An 18,300-nucleotide genomic window follows, 5' to 3' on the forward strand; every position below is an offset into this window, starting at 1 on the left:
TGCTAAAAATATGGGTTTTCTATTAAAAAAAAAATCCATGTGAAAGATAATCATAGGTTGTGCGACTCAATATTCGGGTATACTAGCTAAATCAGACAGATTTGAGAAAATATGCCCACTTTAATAGCAGATATATTTCAAGCACCTAAAAAGAAGCTGCGGAAAAGCTGAGAAGAACTCGTCACTAATGTCGTTCCAGATATATCTCTCTTTTTTAAAAACAAAATAGATGATGTATTTATCTAAAACTCTGGTTAGATTTAAGGCCAATAATGACAGACAAAGTCAACACCATCATGCACATCATATCATTAGAACCTACTGTGTGTGTGTGGGGGGGAGACCGAATACTGTCACGTGACCAACACAGTTATATTTTCATTGTATGCTGACACTGAACGAGTCACAACTTCCTAATGAATTAGCAAACTTCGCCCATATTTTCACCGTTTATTTAGCTGTTGTTGTCTTGCAGCCTGCATCATTTTTTTAAACAAAATTTCTCTTGAATGGAGTAGATTGTCTAAAATAATCTGCATGTCACAACGTGCTTTAAAGCATAAAACAAAACATAACATATCTAGAAACTGTCTTAATACACTGAGTCACCAGCAGCGAGTAGTATAACCGATGTTGCTCAACGTTGCCGTGCTGTATGTAGGTCAGTAGACCTCAGTGCAAACGCAGATACATATCACTTTGAAGACACTTTGAACATTATGCATTCTAACTCGACATCTTCGATACGGTCGACATACAAACGACGTTGAGTTGTTACGACCGAACCACGTACAAATAAACCTCGTAACCATGTAAGAATAAATACATTACACCATGTATAGTCAAAGAGTCGTACAGGCATGATTACGCCGACACAAAATTTCAGCACCAGTTCACCAGACACAGTGCTAATTACATAAATACTACCAGGAAAAAAAAGACACACAGAAGATGCATGCATCAAGTCGTTGTGAACCTGAAGGCTGGATAGTTCAAAATATAACAAATCCACCTTTCGACTACGAACATACAGTGAAAAATACCGGTAGTTTCAAACTTCATTACAGTTTGATATGTCAGAAGAATTCACTGATGACGTCAGTCTCCATCATCCACCCATCGTGCAAAAAGAATGACTCTAATGAGAAATTACTTTCGAATCACCATCGTGCTACATTAATAGAACGAAGGATCATACCTGATTATCGACAACCTCGACAGAGAGTTAACATAATCGCAAGAGCGAATTCAAATACAAAGTACAGGTAATACACAATTTGTCAAAAGATAAAAAAGACATGTCACAGCCTTCACTCAGACGACCTCGCAAAGACCAAGGTGACACACAAAAATACGTTTAGGGTGAACAGATATACTTTCTGTACGTAAGTAATTACAAATAAAATGGTTGAAACACGCCAAGCTGAACACAAGGTCCGAGACGTAAACCAGGTTAGAGTTGAACCCAACATCCCTTTTCTTTTCAGACATATACATTAAAAAAGAAGAAAAGAAATGAAATAGATACAACATTGCTAGCCTTCATTGGGCACCTAATTAAGGCCATATAGAACAATAGATTCACGAGTACTGTAATATTGTAATAAATGTTAAGTCTTTGAGATGTAGTGAAGTGCTGATATAATTATATCTCCTAGTCTTCTCTATCACACCGATGAAATCCTAACTCCGCTTCAGCTATCATTACGTACATCAATCAAGAGGATAACAAAGGGATCGAAAATTGATACTCGTTCAGCATAACTTGTCTAACAATAATTCTGTCACAGGAAGCCGAGGTACTTTTGACGGCTCTTATAACACAAATAGAAACTGATCACGAGTGCGGGGATTGGGGATCTCGCACAAGGTGAAAGATGAAATGCTCTTTTCAGCGAAGCGATGCCGAGTTGAATGGAGCGTCTCCTTTTTTTTTTTCATCAAATGCGAAATCTGATTCCATGCACGTATAAAGGTCATACACTATTTGTTTCATGCAATATATCGCATGTTTCAAGCCACAGCCGCATGCAAGTGCCAGTAACAACTACTGCTCAGGGCAAGGCATATTGTAAACAGTGAGATTACGAAGAAATGTGCATGGTTGGTGACATCATTTGGCGCATGCCCAAAACTGCTCGACGGTATCTTGCACGCTCTTGTAATGATACATTTAAAGCATTTTTTTTTTTTTTTAAGATGAGAAGCTGACCAATCGTATCGCTAGAATTTTTTTAAAGGAATTGTATCATTCTGGGGGCATTTCACGAAGCGTTTTGTCCCACAGATTCGTCAGACAAATTTGCTCTCAGCCAATCAGATGCAAGGATTTCAGCAGCTTATAACAGGCTGTCCGAAAAAAATGTCCGACAAAATGCTTCATGAAATGCCCCCCTAATTAATATCAGACCAGTTTACTTATGCAATGCTTTTAAGGAATAAATTTCCCAGTAGACCTAGTTATGAGTCAGTCCACATGTTTAAATAATATCAAAGTATTTCAGTAATGCGGAATCCAGTTTGAACACACGAGTTGATATGTCTGGAAAGCATGAAATAGAAATCCTCTGGTGCCGGCATCATCTTCATCTTTGTACAATGGGATGCGGCACTCGCTTATCAAGTACGCAGCGCAGCTTGAGTAAAAACTTAAACAGTGCGATGTTATATCAATACCCGAGCCTGTTGTACGGTAATGAGCTAGACCCTCTCACTGATTATGATTCACATACGCACCACATCAACGGCTTAAGCTGCGTTTACACCAAATCAGACACGGGTCACGGAATGGGGTTTTTGCTATGGTGTGCCAAAAGGAACCATGTCTGATTCTCTTACACCATCACTTCCCCACTAATAATTTTGTTACAAAATTAATCTTCTGCTGTTGATTTTGTTGCTCGTGATTTTGACACAAGAATAACATTTTAGATGATTTTGTACCGAATTACTGATTCTTTTTGTAACAGAACCAGACATGGTTCCTTTGGGCGTACCATAGCAAAAACCCCGGCCCATTGCCTGTACCGTGCTCGGTGTAAACGCACCATTAGTCTTCCAACTGTCCTGTCAAAATCACAATACTAAACTAATCTCTGTAACCACGCTCTACTATCAATAGTACATAGTACTGCTCCTCCGTGATACGATGAGGTAGAATGCCCATCGTGCGAGTTAGCTATCGATTATAATAACCATCATCAAAATCGAGAGGTATAAGGACGAGTGTTTCATCTCTTCAAAAAAGACATTGACAGAGTAAAATGATGGTGAAAATTTCCAGCCTAGACCTATACCTACAGTATGCCCAAATACGAGATATTACAAAAATACCTGGGACCTGTTTTAGTGTCATAATCGGCTGGCTACATGATGTATGACTGAACTGACGCTAAATAATAAACAGCTGCAATAAGGGAAGCAGCTGTGTGAGAGAAAAAGTTAATTCAAGACAGGATTTTGTCTTCAGTGAGTTCAACGATGTCAATTGCATAAACCCCGAAATTACCACCAAAATTTGAGTTTATACTTTTCCGAGTTTACTTTGTAAAAGATTATTCGTCTCTTTCTCTTCAAAGAAGAAAATAAAATAAATATAAAAACAAGCACACAAGTCATACAGGCAGTCATATTGGCTACCATTATCGAACATCTAGGACGCCATCTACGGTGGCGTGATAGTCGAACATTAGGAAATCAATTAGGTAGCGCTTGTAGAGCTGTGTGATGTCTTCGCTGGGCAAGTTCCCGAAGTACTTCTGAATTAGATCGGGGTCGGAGCTGTTGGTGGGCGAGCTTCCCTGGGCCGAGGGGAAGCTTACAGCTGCTTTGGCACCTGTTAAGGTGAGTATGTAGCGGGCGTCCTCGGATATCGTCTCCATCTTTCCGATGACGTCATAATTGATTAAGCAAGGCAGACAGCTGACGTGCAGGTCCCGCCAGTGCTTGTTGCCGCCTTTGAACCCTTTCCGTCCGTTGACGACGAATTTCACGAATTCGTCGAAGGATAGATCGTACTTTTGCTGCGATTTGTTCTGGCTCTCCGCGCGGTCAGCGGCCGGCCTGTACCTCTTGATAATCTTCTGGCCAACTCGCTTCTGCCACTTCTGGGCCCTGGCGAACGTGCTGTCCGGCGCGAGCTTGTTCCGGTACGCGGAGAGAACGCGGGAGAACGGATGGCGGGCAAACATGAATTTGGTATAATCCCGGAGTATCGTCCTGCGCTGTGACTCCGTGTAATCCGACAGCGACTTGAGCATCTTGCCGCCCTGTCGGTTGGTGAAGAATTGTGGTATGGTGTCCGTGTTGTTGTACTGCCCACTCAGCACCAGAAACACCTTCTTCCAGTTCGTGCAGGCCACTTTTTGCACGTAGCAATACATAATCTTGTACTTTTCGTCCACCAGAATGTTCCAGGGTGGATGTTTTGCCACATCAGATTCCGGGTTGGGGTGGTACTTTTTGCACACGCTGTCCACAACGGCGCGCCGGTGTTTATGAACGGCACTCAGTTTCCGCATGAAGTCCATCTCCTCGTCGAACGACTGGTTCAGTCTGAACAGTTGCGTGTCGCGCTGAGGTAGCTCCGACGGTGAGGCCGCTATACTCACCTACAATGACAATCATAATTAAAACATACACGCGATTAGGACTTGGAAAGCGTCACGTCATTATAAATTCTATCCAACTCAATCCAGCTTACAGTCGGTCAGAACGTTAATTTCCTGCTTTCTAAATTATGAGAGTGATTCAAAGGGCACCGTATTGTTTGGTTTATGTGAGATGTAATGGCATAGTTTCAGTACAAGCTATGTAACTATACTTTATATACCAAAATATAATATCCTGGGTGGCGTCTTCACGGTTACTACTTTTCTTCCGGAGTGAGCATTTAAAATCATCATTCTAGAGCATGTATAGATCTACCAGGTAGCCACTTCTACACCCACGTCAAGAGGGACACCCGAGGTACAACATCTGGTCCAATGAGGTACATGCTAAGCAGGATTCGAACCCGCATCCGTATTGTTTGGTTTATGTGAGATGTAATGGCATAGTTTCAGTACAAGCTATGTAACTATACTTTATATACCAAAATATAATACCCTGGGTGGCGTCTTCATGGTTAATACTGTTCTTCCGGAGTGAGCATTTAAAATCATCATTCTAGAGCATGTACAGATCTACCAGGTAGCCACTTCTACACCCACGTCAAGAGGGACACCCGAGGTCCAATGAGGTACATGCTAAGCAGGATTCGAACCCGCATCCTCTACAATAGTTTATGTGTTTACAACCTTATCCACTACGCTACGGTGCTCAAAGCAACCGGCCAATCGGAAACCAAATTAACTTACGTGTCTCTGTACTGTATCGTCGGGAGTTGCTCGATCTCTGTGGTGGATCTCGAAATTCTGAGCCTCCCCGAACTCTGTTATTTCATTTTCTGTCGAGAAAAATATGACATTCATATAAGTAAGCCATCATCATCATTATCATCTGACATCATCGCACTTTGCGTAACGGAATCACTGCCACAATCGCCGAACTGGTTGTTTTTTACGATCATAATCATGAAAAGAAGAAAATTGCATGGATATAACGGTGGGTTTTTTTTTTCAAAAGAAAAATGATTAGATGCCGAAAAATTGTCAGAGGATTTAGACATAGGCCTAAAAATTCTTCTTCAGAACGAATGAAAAAAGACAATCAAATCAATATCGCATATCGTCATCCGTGTAGTCGGCACTTTTTTTTTTTGAAGTAGTGACCGCAATGAGTTTCTGTAATTTGCATTTCCATTTCGCCCGCTCATATACTGTACATGAAAGCATAACCTTACAAGAGTACCTTTATTCGCTCGTTTAAGACCGAGTGGCCATATTGTCCCAATATGATTTCATTTCCCATATGTAACCCCCACCCACCCATCCGCCCACAGACACACAGAAATATGCAGGATCTTCGTACATACATGAAGTAATGATATCTGGCCCATTGTTTGCGACTTGCTCTTTTAATCACCGCTTTGCTCACAATACATGGTTGATTTACGTAGTGATGAAATTCAGCTATACGTGATATGAATCTTGGAAGATATTGGGCACAAAATACCGTCTATCTACCCTTAAACTAGCCAAGAAGCATGCCATAGTGTTACAGGAATGCAATTAAGATAATTCACATTTACAGAAGTGTTTTTTTTTGTTTGTTTTTTATAGAACGTATATACAGGAATATAGCGGATATCATCCTATATACAACACTGAAGGTTGCCTTTCCGCACTAAAAAAACAGCAAATACAGCACCACAAAGTCATTGTAACACTGTATCTAAATCTAAACTATCAGATCAGGTGTCGCGGAACGGCGGGGGGGGGGGGGGGGGGCTGCAGGTGTTTTTGGCTCGTAAAAAAAAAAAACAACGAACAAACTGGAAAAACCCATGAATTTCTAACAGTTTCGTCCTAATAAGGTACTGTTAATCTTGACTCCCTACCCATCATCCACCCTCAAAAACGTTCATCTGCCCCAGCAGAAGTAACACATAAATTAGAACGGGCACTAAACGTGACTGGTCAGTATTTGACATGAAGTCTTATTAAAGGTGTGATTTCACGGACCACGCGAACGATTTGCGAAGGACGCGAATGGAAAAATCCAATATTCGGAAAAGTTTTTCTCCGAATGTGTTCCGACAGTAAAGCTGAAAACCATTCTCGCGCAATTTGTGCGAAGTTCTCACGACGTACTAGTATGTGCGAATGTCGTGTGTTATAGCTAAAATACATCATGTTACATACACGAAGAACACGCGACGGAAATGCGAACAACGCATTTTTTTCAATAATCATGGGAAAAAAAAATTTACCCAAGGAGAGGGGGGAGCTGTTTTAATTTGAAGCTTTTTTTTTTCTTTCCTGTAATTCTCCTTTATTTTCTCTCAATTCTCTATTGTGTGCGTGCCTACAGCTTTTTCTTAGGACCTATCTCCACTAGTGTAGTAATTTTTTTTCTTTTAGCAGTTTCTCCAACACATAATCTCTAGTTTCAAATGTAATTTTGGCATACTTTAGATTCTGCAATTTTCTTACATCAAACATTTCTTTCCCTTTGCTAGTGTTTAATTTCTTTTTTACTATAGTTGTTAATAATTGTTTGATGTTTAGATGTATGCCACGAGTTTGATTTGGAAAAAACGTAGGTCATACATCCCACAAACATGCGCTAAACGTTCGTGAAAATGTCTCAAAAGGTACGCGAACAGTTTGCGGTTACGTCGTAAAATGATTGGAAAAACTTCGCAGATTTCGCGAAACATACGCGAGACATTCTCCAGAGTTTCGGGGTCTGTATTGGGTTTCAAGAACATTTTGCGAACATCGCGCGTGTCTTGCGAAGGTCTTGCGCATATGACTTTATATGACTTGGCTTCAAAGACACTTTCGAGAGCAAATCACGACCAAGTGTGCGGAAAAGGTTCGCAAAAATTTTTAAAATTTTTGAAATTGTCGTCGAAGTAAAAACGACATTCGCGAACAATTGACGATGCTTCCGAACCCTCACGTTCGTTTGGCGATCTTTTGCAAACTAAAATACGAATGCTGGATTTTGCCATTCGCGTCCTTCGCAAATCGTTCGCGTGCTCCGTGAAATCACACCTTAATCATTTGTTTGCTTAAAGGGTTAATAGGGCCTACAGTTTCAGATGAGATGGGGCTTCAGTTTGCCAGCGTTTTTAGATGATTTTTTTAGACAATGAGAAACCTCTTATGAAATATGGAAGAGCATACAATTCAATTCAAAGTTTATTTGATGAAAATTGGTTTTGAAATGGCTGAGATATCCAAAACAAAGCGATCCTAATAAAAGGTGGGACCCACCTTTTATCAGGATCACTTTGTTTTTCTTTTGGATATCTCAGTCATTTCAAGACCGACTTTCATCAAACAAACTTGGAATTCCTCTTAAAATTGTATAATGCTCTTCAACATTTCATAAAGTGGTTTCTAAGTATCTTGCAAAAAGTTACAAGCTGAATCCTATAACCTCAAGCAAAGCTATACCATCCCTTTAAGTGAACATAACAAAATGCTGAAATATGAATTGGCTGTACACTATAAGGCAAAGTAATCGTTAAATGATGGTTTAATTTGATGATTATCTTGGCTTCCAAAATTCCACAGAAATTCACTTTTCTAGCACAATGAAAGAGCACTTGACTAACCGCTATCAGAAAGCAGGGGGAATAATTGCTACACTTAACATAATAAATGTCAGTATCAAGCTGATGGAATGTGTAATTTTCATGAAATTACTTTTTGTGGAATCCCTTTATATTTCTTTATATTGCTGTCCACACATGACGCCATAACCCCTAGTAGTATCCTCATCCAGCGGTTCCAACACCAAAACTTTAAAAATTCATAACTTTTGCATCGATTGTCCGATTTTCCTCAAACTTTCACTGATGTGTTCTACTAATGTTGCTGCTTTCACCCAATCCACATTTCTCTTATTGGGTTTGGGTTTCCTTTAAGACTTGCCCAACATAGCAACAATGAATTCATGCAAACTGCATTCTCATAAGTGTTGAAATGTATGTAGCAGAAACAAGCGAAATGTATAGCTCGTTCCTATACGTCAGCAGGAGGACGACAAACAAACAAACAAACAAACATGATATTCCTGACCTCTTTAATCACTGTCAGTACCATCGGCAATACACACCTTACGCACAAAGCCACTAGCATTTTAAATGGTGGTCCGAAGACGTTTCGGTTACCTTTGTTAATGCTGAGTACTGTTTGTGTAGACTGCTTGGAGGGGGATATATAGACGAGTACGGTGAAGGTGAACATGAGGCCCAGGACACACCAGAGCGCAAACTTACTCAACGACGCCATGTCCACTCTGATGGCTATCTAAAACACAGAGAGGAGAGACAGAATGAGAGAGAACAGTAATATAAACAATTGCTGTGTAAAACCAAAGAGAATGCAAATATCGTCACACATTCATAATCATAATAAACAGTTGTAATTGAAGTGCATTGTAAGTCTGCTTAGCTGAAAAAATTAACCATAATAATAACGTAGCATTCCGTTTCGGGTGGCAGCAAAATCGTGGCAAAACGCAAACCGCATTTATTGGGATTTATTCATTATATAATTAATGTAACTTTGGTTCGATTTGTGTTGACATGAATGAAGAAGAGACGAAGGAAGATTAGAAGCCCATGGTAAAAAGGAATCATGATCATAACATCAGAGGCACTGAGACTATTCTCAAACACAATGTTGTGAAGCTCATTGTATATATAAGAGGCCACAGTCGCGTATTCTTGTTCAGTATAACACAACCAGAGATGAAAGAAACACATCAGCCACACGGCCCAAGGCTGAAAGTGCGAATTTATACTGTGGTATACGTTTTCTTCTAATTCGCGTAATTTGAGTTCTGGTTGTGATTAGAATTGCTTGCTGTCCGCAAGTACCCTGTATGCGAAACCGAAGATCTTCATCTTACGCTTGATACGGTAACACAGAGAGATGCAAAATAAAGACACAGAAAAATATATATTTGACCGTAACTTAGGGATGTTGTCTTTTACAGCGTCACAGTGATATACCTATAGAAACAGACTGACTGATCATAAAAAGGGCCGGGCGACGTGCTGGCATTTAAAGGGAGTACCAAGTGCTATTTCCACGGATATTATACATCCCCTCCACACTTGTAAGGCAAATGACTGTGAAATACCAGTTAATGGCACGTCGCAAATTAGGCATGAATGTATTCTACGGACTTTAATCGACAGGAAAATAAATTAAGATGAAGGCGTTTTTTATGAACTCATTCAGGCAATATTTACCCTGAACATTGATCACAGATATAACGTAGACATGTCAATATGTAGATACAAACAGAGAGACAGCAAGCCAAACATAACGTGTTATATAATACACGTCAATACACAAAATCCATTAAAACCCTTCACTTCTGGGAGCGTATACTGATATTCAGATTCAAGTATCAATCTAAAGTGCATGCACATCGATCACCCCCAAAAGAGACGGGGCGTATACCAGCTGCCTGACATTTGCGACGCAGTGGTCGTCAAAATACTAATGCTAATAATGCTACAAATTCTATGCTATCAGAAAACACTGACGACTCGCTTTAGTCGGCCCATACCAGTCATGTAGGAAGAGGTCTGAAATCATTTCTTTTTCAAAATTTCAACCTGAAATACGAATTCAATGGGAAAAAAAAAAAACTTAGCTCTATTATAATGAACTACACTGTATAGTTTACTCTCGGTAACAACAAAAAAAAAGAAAAAGAAGAGAGAGATATCGATATATACCGACGCAGTGTAGACAAGGTAAAACCAAATGGAAGCGCAAGAGGCAAATTTATTACATTCTTTAAATGATTACTTATAAGATCTCGTTACCACGATAAACGTCGCGAATTATGAGTTGGTGCTTGAGTAAAGTCACCGCGGGAACCTATACCATAATACTTCAACATCTACTGCTGATATGACGTGATTAAGCCGAGTATCAAGCTGGGCCAGGCTGGCCCATATCACGGATTATTGCCATTTGGTCTACTGTCAGATGGTCTACTTCCCACTTCGTCCGACACCACTACGGCTAAACTCACTTGGTCTATCATCAATTTCGTCTAATGCCCGTTTGGTCTACTTCTCACTCGGTCCAATGCCCAGTTTGGCTACTTATCGTTTCGTCTAATGACCAGATGGTCTAACTGCAGTTTTGTCTCCTTGGACTTTTTCCCATTTTGTCTTATAAACTGTGGGTATTAGACGAAGTGGACATAGCCTATCTGGAAGTAGACCAACTGTGGTAATGAGGCTAAGTGGCAATTGGACTAAATGGTCAATAGACGAACTGGTTGTAAACGGAATGGGATTAGACCAACTGATAGATCACCCATAATCACTACGGACCCGGGTTATCATCGCGGCTGGTCATTAAGTGGCGTGGAGGAGATGGGGACTAAAAAAAAAAGAAAAAAAAAGAAATGAAGCGTTCTGTGACATTAGAAGGTGCGGTGTTCGCATCTGCACAGTTTGACCCGTTTCTTTGCAGAAGACTGTCCCGGTGCTTTAAAATCACCCGCTGGATGCCTTGCAGGTGCATGTAGTGCGTGGATTATTAGTACGCAGAGCTTGTGTCATAAGAAATCGTCGTTCTGCGGTTCACAGTGGAGGCAAATCAATTCTGGGTTTTGCTGTTGTTGTTCTGTTCTGATTTTTTTTTTTTTGTTAAACATCATGATTGATTGCAACTCCAAATTATCACGATTATCACAACCTAAACGATGTCTTTAATGAGCTATTTTGCTGATTGTTAGTTTAAAATGGTGCGAGTCATCTGTTTTCTATATATAATGTGTTTGGTTGTCTCTGTTTTGTTCATTCTGCTCGTTGTGTTTTGTATTTTAGTTCGAAATTTATATTGAACATGGAGAACCTCGCCTACATCATTACAATAATCGGCAATTATAGGTACGTGTTTTGAATGGGCTTTCGTTCTTTCACAATATTGACTGAAAAATAAGTAAACAACCTGTGACTTGATTTGTGACTGTTAAAAAAACCAAACCCGGAGATAAGACTGCACATTAGGACCCATGATTACCTACTGCATTGAAAAAGTTCAAATCTTCAAAGGACTGGAGGTGCTCAAAAATATCAACCCAAACGAAACAACGTGATCGAATACAATTAGGATTCAAACGAATCGTGCAGTGCTGGACTTAAAAACATATTAAGAAATGTAAAGCACTGCTTCAGGTGGCAACGCAAATCATATAAATATATACATATATATATATATATATATATATATATATATATATATATACACACAAACAAATTCTTATTTATTGAGGGTGGAGCGGCGGTGTGAGCTAGTTTGTGAAAGCTTGTACCTCTCACGCAAGTAATCCCACCTACCTAACATACAAATCCACGTCGTCTGTATGGACTATACTGCAGGGGGGAAAAAAGTTTATTATTATAGCAAACAACGCGTATCTTTAATTATTTCCATCCCAGATGCAATGACCGAAAGTGCGTAATCAAATCAGGACTTACAGGGATCACGACACAAAGGGTGAGTGAAGAGTATGTGCGTGTGTGTGTGTGTGTGTGTGTGTGTGTGTTTGAGATCGATGTGAAGCCCTAATCAATAATCCTCAGTAAAATCTGCTGACAGCTATGTTTATTCCGACTCAATGAGGGAAAAAAGAAATCAAATAAACCACGATTTTATGAAAACAATTCTCAGAAACCACACATCAAATCAAGACTGGTTTGTACTCAAACTTTTGACAAAATGTGAAGGGAAGAAAAAAAACCTAGACGTGCAATGAAATGCTGTAAGCAGCGCTAATTTGCACAACTCTTTGATTTGACAAAAATATAGCAGTGTAATAGGCCTATTTCTTCATATTTACAAAACTTTATTATAGAATGCATCACGGTTTTCACGTGGTCTTTCGATAAAAAGAGTCTCATTAAAAAAGTGCATGTGTTAAATCGCGATCATTAACTTACTGGGACTAATCACAGCCAAAGACATATCGCAGCATACATACGTACATAGTCACTAAGTCAGTACTGTATGGGACAGGTCGGTAGCATGCTTATGGGATTATTCATCATCACTGTCGAAGCATGTCACATGCATTATGACGATGACATTGAGCAGATAGCGGGCTTACGGCACGTGACGTAACTCTTGACCGCTCGAGCCCTTCAAGACTCATCGAACCGTGGAGGTGTACGCGCTCTTCAACGAGACTCTCACCATATCGCTTCCTTAAATCTCTCTCAAAGCCTCTTACTGAGCAAAGTAAGAGCAGCGGTCGTGAGAGCCCGGGCGGGTCGCGTCACCTTTAAAGCGGTCCCCATCGAGTTATAGGTCAAACACGAATCAACCGAACCCGGAATAGCACGGACAAACAGAGAGAACAAACCAGTCGCATGGCTAATGAGAAGGGATTAGACGGGAGGAGGAGGGGGAGGAGGTGGTGGCAGTGGAGGAGGAGGAGGAGGAGGAAGCCGACAAGGAGGGGAAGGGAGAGGAGGAGGAGGAGGAGGAGGAGGAGGAGGAGGAGGAAGCCGATGAGGAGGGGAAGGGAGAGGAGGAGGAGAAGGAGGAGGAGGAGGAAGGAGGGGAAGGGAATGTGGGTACGGGGGATGAGAGCCGTGGTGAAGTACTGAGCCTGATATACATCCCATAATGCGAAGTATATACATCTCATGCAAAGTATGAAAAGAACTCACACAAGTCAGCGCGGAAGAAAACGTTGTGTGTCACGGCGAAACCTGTATCTCGCGTCACACAGAAACTGATTATTCTGACTAGGGGTGAAGGACTCTAACGTACTGCATAACACAATAATATGATGAAGTGATTGTCTTCCAGTCTTACCTTCTCAGCCTAACTTCTTTCATAGTCTAAACTCTGTTTTTCCACAAAAGGTCATGTTGTCATCAAAACACCAGCATCGTCTTGTACCCATTTATACACCTGCATGGGTCAAACAACAAAGTCTTGTCCGAGGATAAAAGTGTTGAGCTGGATTCAAACCGGGTGCATGCTCTAATCCACTGCACCACAATACATGTATTGCACATTATTTCAACTACTTTTTGACAGTAGATATCAGAAGTATAGATATCGCAGCATCACCCTATACATTAACACCACGGCCAAACAGAGGGGATATTAAAACGTAATTTTCATTTTCGCTCGTCGAATGTCGGTATCACGCCACTTTGAAAAGACAGAGCATTGAGAGCAACTTTAATTAGTACATAATATACATCATGAGCTTGTTTCACTTCCTTATGTATGAACGGCCAAGAATTTGCGAATTCATAATGATCATCAGAAAGTATGAAATGCATTCAAATTAGAGTAGAATTCTCAGGTTGACTTTTTTTTTTTAAATTCATTCTGGTTTCTCGTTGAACCCGTAGCGGTCCAAATGCCTCCTTTCAGGCGACTGTGGTGAGATATCAAAATCCCTTTTTCTGGAGTTTACATATGCTTCAGATAGAAAGGTAATGTTCATAGCAAGTCGGGCTTGTTCGTTGTTGTTGTTTTACCTCTTGCTTTTCCGAGACTATCCCCGGATTTTAAAGTACTAATACTGGTCAGGCATAAGAGGAAATATATGAACACAACCCAGATTTCCCATGTTGTTCTAATTTCACGGGGTTTCTCTTTTGTGCCTTGTGGTTTCCGAAACCGATTCCACGGTTTTGGACTGCTAGACCTGCACACGTTGGTGGAATATGCGCATGTTGTAAAACTTTGCGACACTGTGCCTATTTCTTCTTCTTCTTCTTTTTTTTTTGTGTGTGTGTGTCCTGTGTTGCTTCGTTTTACGGAAGAATTTAAAAATCGAACTAGAAGTTTAAACTGCTAATTCTACATCAGGACAGAGCAGAAGTAAAATACATGTTTCCACGGAAGATTTGACTATTGGTTTTATTTCATTATTTATCTGTGTTGTTTTTTTTTCTCTCTCTCTCTTTTGCAGGAACTCTCAAAAGCCTACACAATGGAGCTTTTAGTTGCTGTAGAGCTCTCTTCAGATAGAACGACAACAATTACGTAAACAGTGAAGATTTGCGGAATCGTGGTTATTCCTTTCTATAAGGTGGTTTTAAAAACGCCTGCAACAGGCCTACGACAATTCATTCCGTCTCGAATCAGGGGTTCGTGATTGCCCATTACTATAATGGAGATCTTGCCTTCGTCTTTATATCATTTTCCAGATAATTTCCCACATGGATGCGGCTTTAAGCTCCTGGACGTGTTTCAATTCGACTATGCACACAACGCGTATACGATTAATGCTTAGGTGTTGTTAATGATTATCTCAACAGGCCATCAGGCAGTGCCGCGAATAATGGCATTCGGCTCGTTCGAACGCTGGTCGAGAGAGTATACCGAAGTGAAACATAAGAGGAACCGAGAGAACGACCGGAGAGAGAGAAATAATTAGATAAAACGATAAAAAAAAAAGAGTTTAAAAAGACTGAGATGAGACATCGTATTGTGGGGCTTTATCTGGGAGTGTGTCTGACGACTCCTGGTATACTGGGTGGGGTGTTTACGAACATTCTGTCCAAAGGGCAAATAAGTCATCTTTAACTATATCACTAACATGACGTCACTCTTAAAGGGCTGGTATAGTATCGGTGGAGATGAGGATTGGGCTTTTAATTTTTTGCGAGATATCAAGAAATCGCTTGTGAAATAATACAGAGCATAATATACCAGAGACATTTGAAGTTTATTAGATGAAAATCAGTTTTGGATTGGCTGAGATGTCCAAAAACAAAGTAAAACAAAGCAATCCTAACTAGAAGTATCACTAAAGGCGATTAATACCCCCGCTCCCGCAGCCCAGATTCCTATGAAAAAGAACTGAACCTGTGTTTAATAAGAGGTTATATGACCATTGTGTGTGTGTATGTCTGTCTGTCTGTCCTTCTGTGTGCATACATGTGTGTAGTTGGCCTACCTTGTGAGTACCTGATGATGAGTTTGACTGCTTCAAAATTGTGGAAGTAGTGCACTCCACAAGATTTGAAGAAAATGTGCAATTACAATGGCAACACGTTGTCAGGTACAAACACAAAGAATGTCTTGCATAACTACAGCTATAAATCATAATAGGCCCTCCATACCAAATTTGAAATGAATTGCTTAAACACTATGGAAGTAGTTAGTTCCACAAGATATTGTGGTTACCATGGCAACGCTTTCTCCGACAAACACAAAAAAACATGTCTTGCACATCTACACCTCAATGTCATTATGTGCACCAAAGTTCAATTGCTTCAAAATTGTGGAAGTAGTTCACATCACAAGATTTTAAAGAAAATAAACTGTTACCATGGCAACGCCTTGTCAGATACAAACACAAAGTGTGTCTTGGATAATTACACCTATAGATCATTACACATAGTTATACCAAATTTTAAATAAATTGCTTAAATACTGTGGAAGTAGGTCACTCCACAAGGTTTTGGGAAAATTGTGGTTACCATGGCAACGCCTTGTCAGATACAAACACAAAGTGTGTCTTGGAAAATTACACCTATAGATCATTACACATACCAAATTTTAAATAAATTGCTTAAATACTGTGGAAGTAGGTCACTCCACAAGGTTTTGGGAAAATTGTGGTTACCATGGCAATGCTTTCTCCGACAAACATAAAAAACATGTCCTGCACATCTACACCTCAATATCATCATGTACACCAAATTTGAGTTCAATTGCTTCAAAATTGTGGAAGCAGTTCACTCCACAAGATTTTCAAGAAAATATGCTGTTACCATGGCAACGCCTTGTCGGTTACAAACACTAACTATGTCTTGCATAACTAAACCGATGATCATTATACATACCAAATTTGAAATAAATTGCTCAAATACTGTGGAAGTAGTTCACTCCAAAATGTTTTCGGAAATTTGTGGTTACCATGGCAACGCTTTCTCTGACAAACACACAAAAAACATGTCTTGCACATCTACACCTCAATGTCATTATGCACGCCAAATTTGAGTTCAATTGCTTCAAAATTGTGGAAGCAGTTCACTCCAGAAGATTTTCATGAAAATATGCTGTTACCATGGCAACGCCTCGTCGGTTACAAACACAAAGCGTGTCTTGCATACCTACACCGATAGATCATTATACATACCCAATTTGAAATAAATTGCTCAAATACTGTGGAAGTATAGTTCACTCCACAAGGTTTGGGGAAATTTGTGGTTACCATGGCAACGCATTCTCCGACAAAAACACACACACACACACACACACACAAAAAAAAAAAACATGTCTTGCACATCTACACCTCAATGTCATCATGTAAGCCAAGTTTCATCGAAATTGCTTCAAAACTGTAGAAAGAGTTGGCAACGCAAGATTTGCAACGGACCGCCCGACCGACCGACCACACGCTGATTCCTATATACCCCCTTATACACTTTGTGTATGCGGGGGTATGATAAAAGGTTGGTCCCACCTTTTATTAAGATTGCTCTGTTTTGGACATCTTAGCCATTTCAAAACAAATTTTCAGCAAATAAACGTTGAATCCCTCTTTGAACAACACGCTCTTTCATAGGTAATAAGAGGTTTCTCATTATCTCACCAAAAATGTTAGAAACCTAAAATTGTCTCAACCAAAACTATACAATTCCTTTAAGACCACGGACGGGAGGAGACGAGCATCGTAGGCATTGATTCCTTTCCAGTTGAAAAACAACCCTAAAAAAGAAAATACTTCACATTATACGACCGAGATCAAACAATGACATTGGGAAAATGATCAAAACTTCGAGGAAGTACAATGTTATTATGGCTGTGTTTGTGGCCCAGGTTTTACCGCCGTGAAATCATTCTGTGAAGATAACAACATCTCATTTATTATGAATTAACAGAGGAACAAAACAGATGCGATAAAAATCAATTTCCATCTACGATGATGGATCGGCAATCGTTCAATACGAGAAGTAATCATCCCAAAGGATATGTCTGAAGAAAATGTATTGCGCGGAAGACAACCGAATAGTGTCATAGCCGTGAAGCTATGCTCATTATCATCATTTTTTTTTTTTCATCAAGTTTACAACATGCACCATTTCTTGTTCGTGGACGTCATGGCAAGCTGGCGACATATAACACCAAGAGGGGAAAAAATTGCCACCAAACTAGATTCATGCCCATCCATTTCCCAAAGTGCCATCCGAGTAATAGCTCCTGGCAAATTCAATTTGTAACCAAAGTGACGACATTCAGAGAAGAGCAGAGCATAGGCGTTTTTTTTTTTTTGTTTTTTTTTTTTTGTTCTCCTGCAAGGGAAGAGTCCACGATTCAAGAGCTACTATATACGATCGGTGACATCTTTCTGAAGGGCGTCAAGACTGAACATCTTTGTTCAGATCATATTCCGTCACCAGACAAAATTTGGCTGTCGACAGTGGCTACCAAAGAAGGAAATGTATTAAACAAACCGACAGCAATAATAATCATTCATGCAGCCCCCAAGTGACTGTCTGCAACGGAACAGTTTTTCAAGCGATACGATGAGGGCATTTATTTACATGATAAACTCCATTGGTTCCTTCCTATAAATGGCACAGAGTGCTTCTGTGCCTTGATTACTTGCAAGCGTCGCGTGTTGGGTACCCGCAGGGAGGTGGGAACACCCATCTCTCTGCATGGCACG

At 40.1% G+C, this 18,300-nt stretch overlaps 1 protein-coding gene across 3 annotated transcripts in view; it reads right to left on the reverse strand.

Moving 5' to 3' along the window:
• Positions 1 to 3,112: 3,112 nt before the first annotated feature.
• The window catches only part of LOC139726694 (carbohydrate sulfotransferase 11-like), a 74,017-nt gene continuing 58,829 nt past the window's right edge, over positions 3,113 to 18,300 (reverse strand). For all 3 annotated transcript variants that reach the window (XM_071637679.1, XM_071637678.1, XM_071637680.1), the window contains 3 exons: positions 8,786 to 8,924; positions 5,358 to 5,446; positions 3,113 to 4,610 (listed from right to left, as the gene is read on the reverse strand). In XM_071637679.1, coding sequence (XP_071493780.1) covers positions 3,642 to 4,610; positions 5,358 to 5,446; positions 8,786 to 8,906 — 1,179 coding nt within the window. In that variant the 5' untranslated portion in view covers positions 8,907 to 8,924 and the 3' untranslated portion in view covers positions 3,113 to 3,641. The remainder of the gene's footprint in view (positions 4,611 to 5,357; positions 5,447 to 8,785; positions 8,925 to 18,300) is intronic.

The sequence above is a fragment of the Diadema antillarum genome, unplaced genomic scaffold, assembly GCF_040938485.1.
Source record: "Diadema antillarum isolate AM-2024a unplaced genomic scaffold, OU_Dant_1.0 seq00000097_RagTag, whole genome shotgun sequence".
Lineage (NCBI taxonomy): Eukaryota > Metazoa > Echinodermata > Echinoidea > Diadematoida > Diadematidae > Diadema > Diadema antillarum.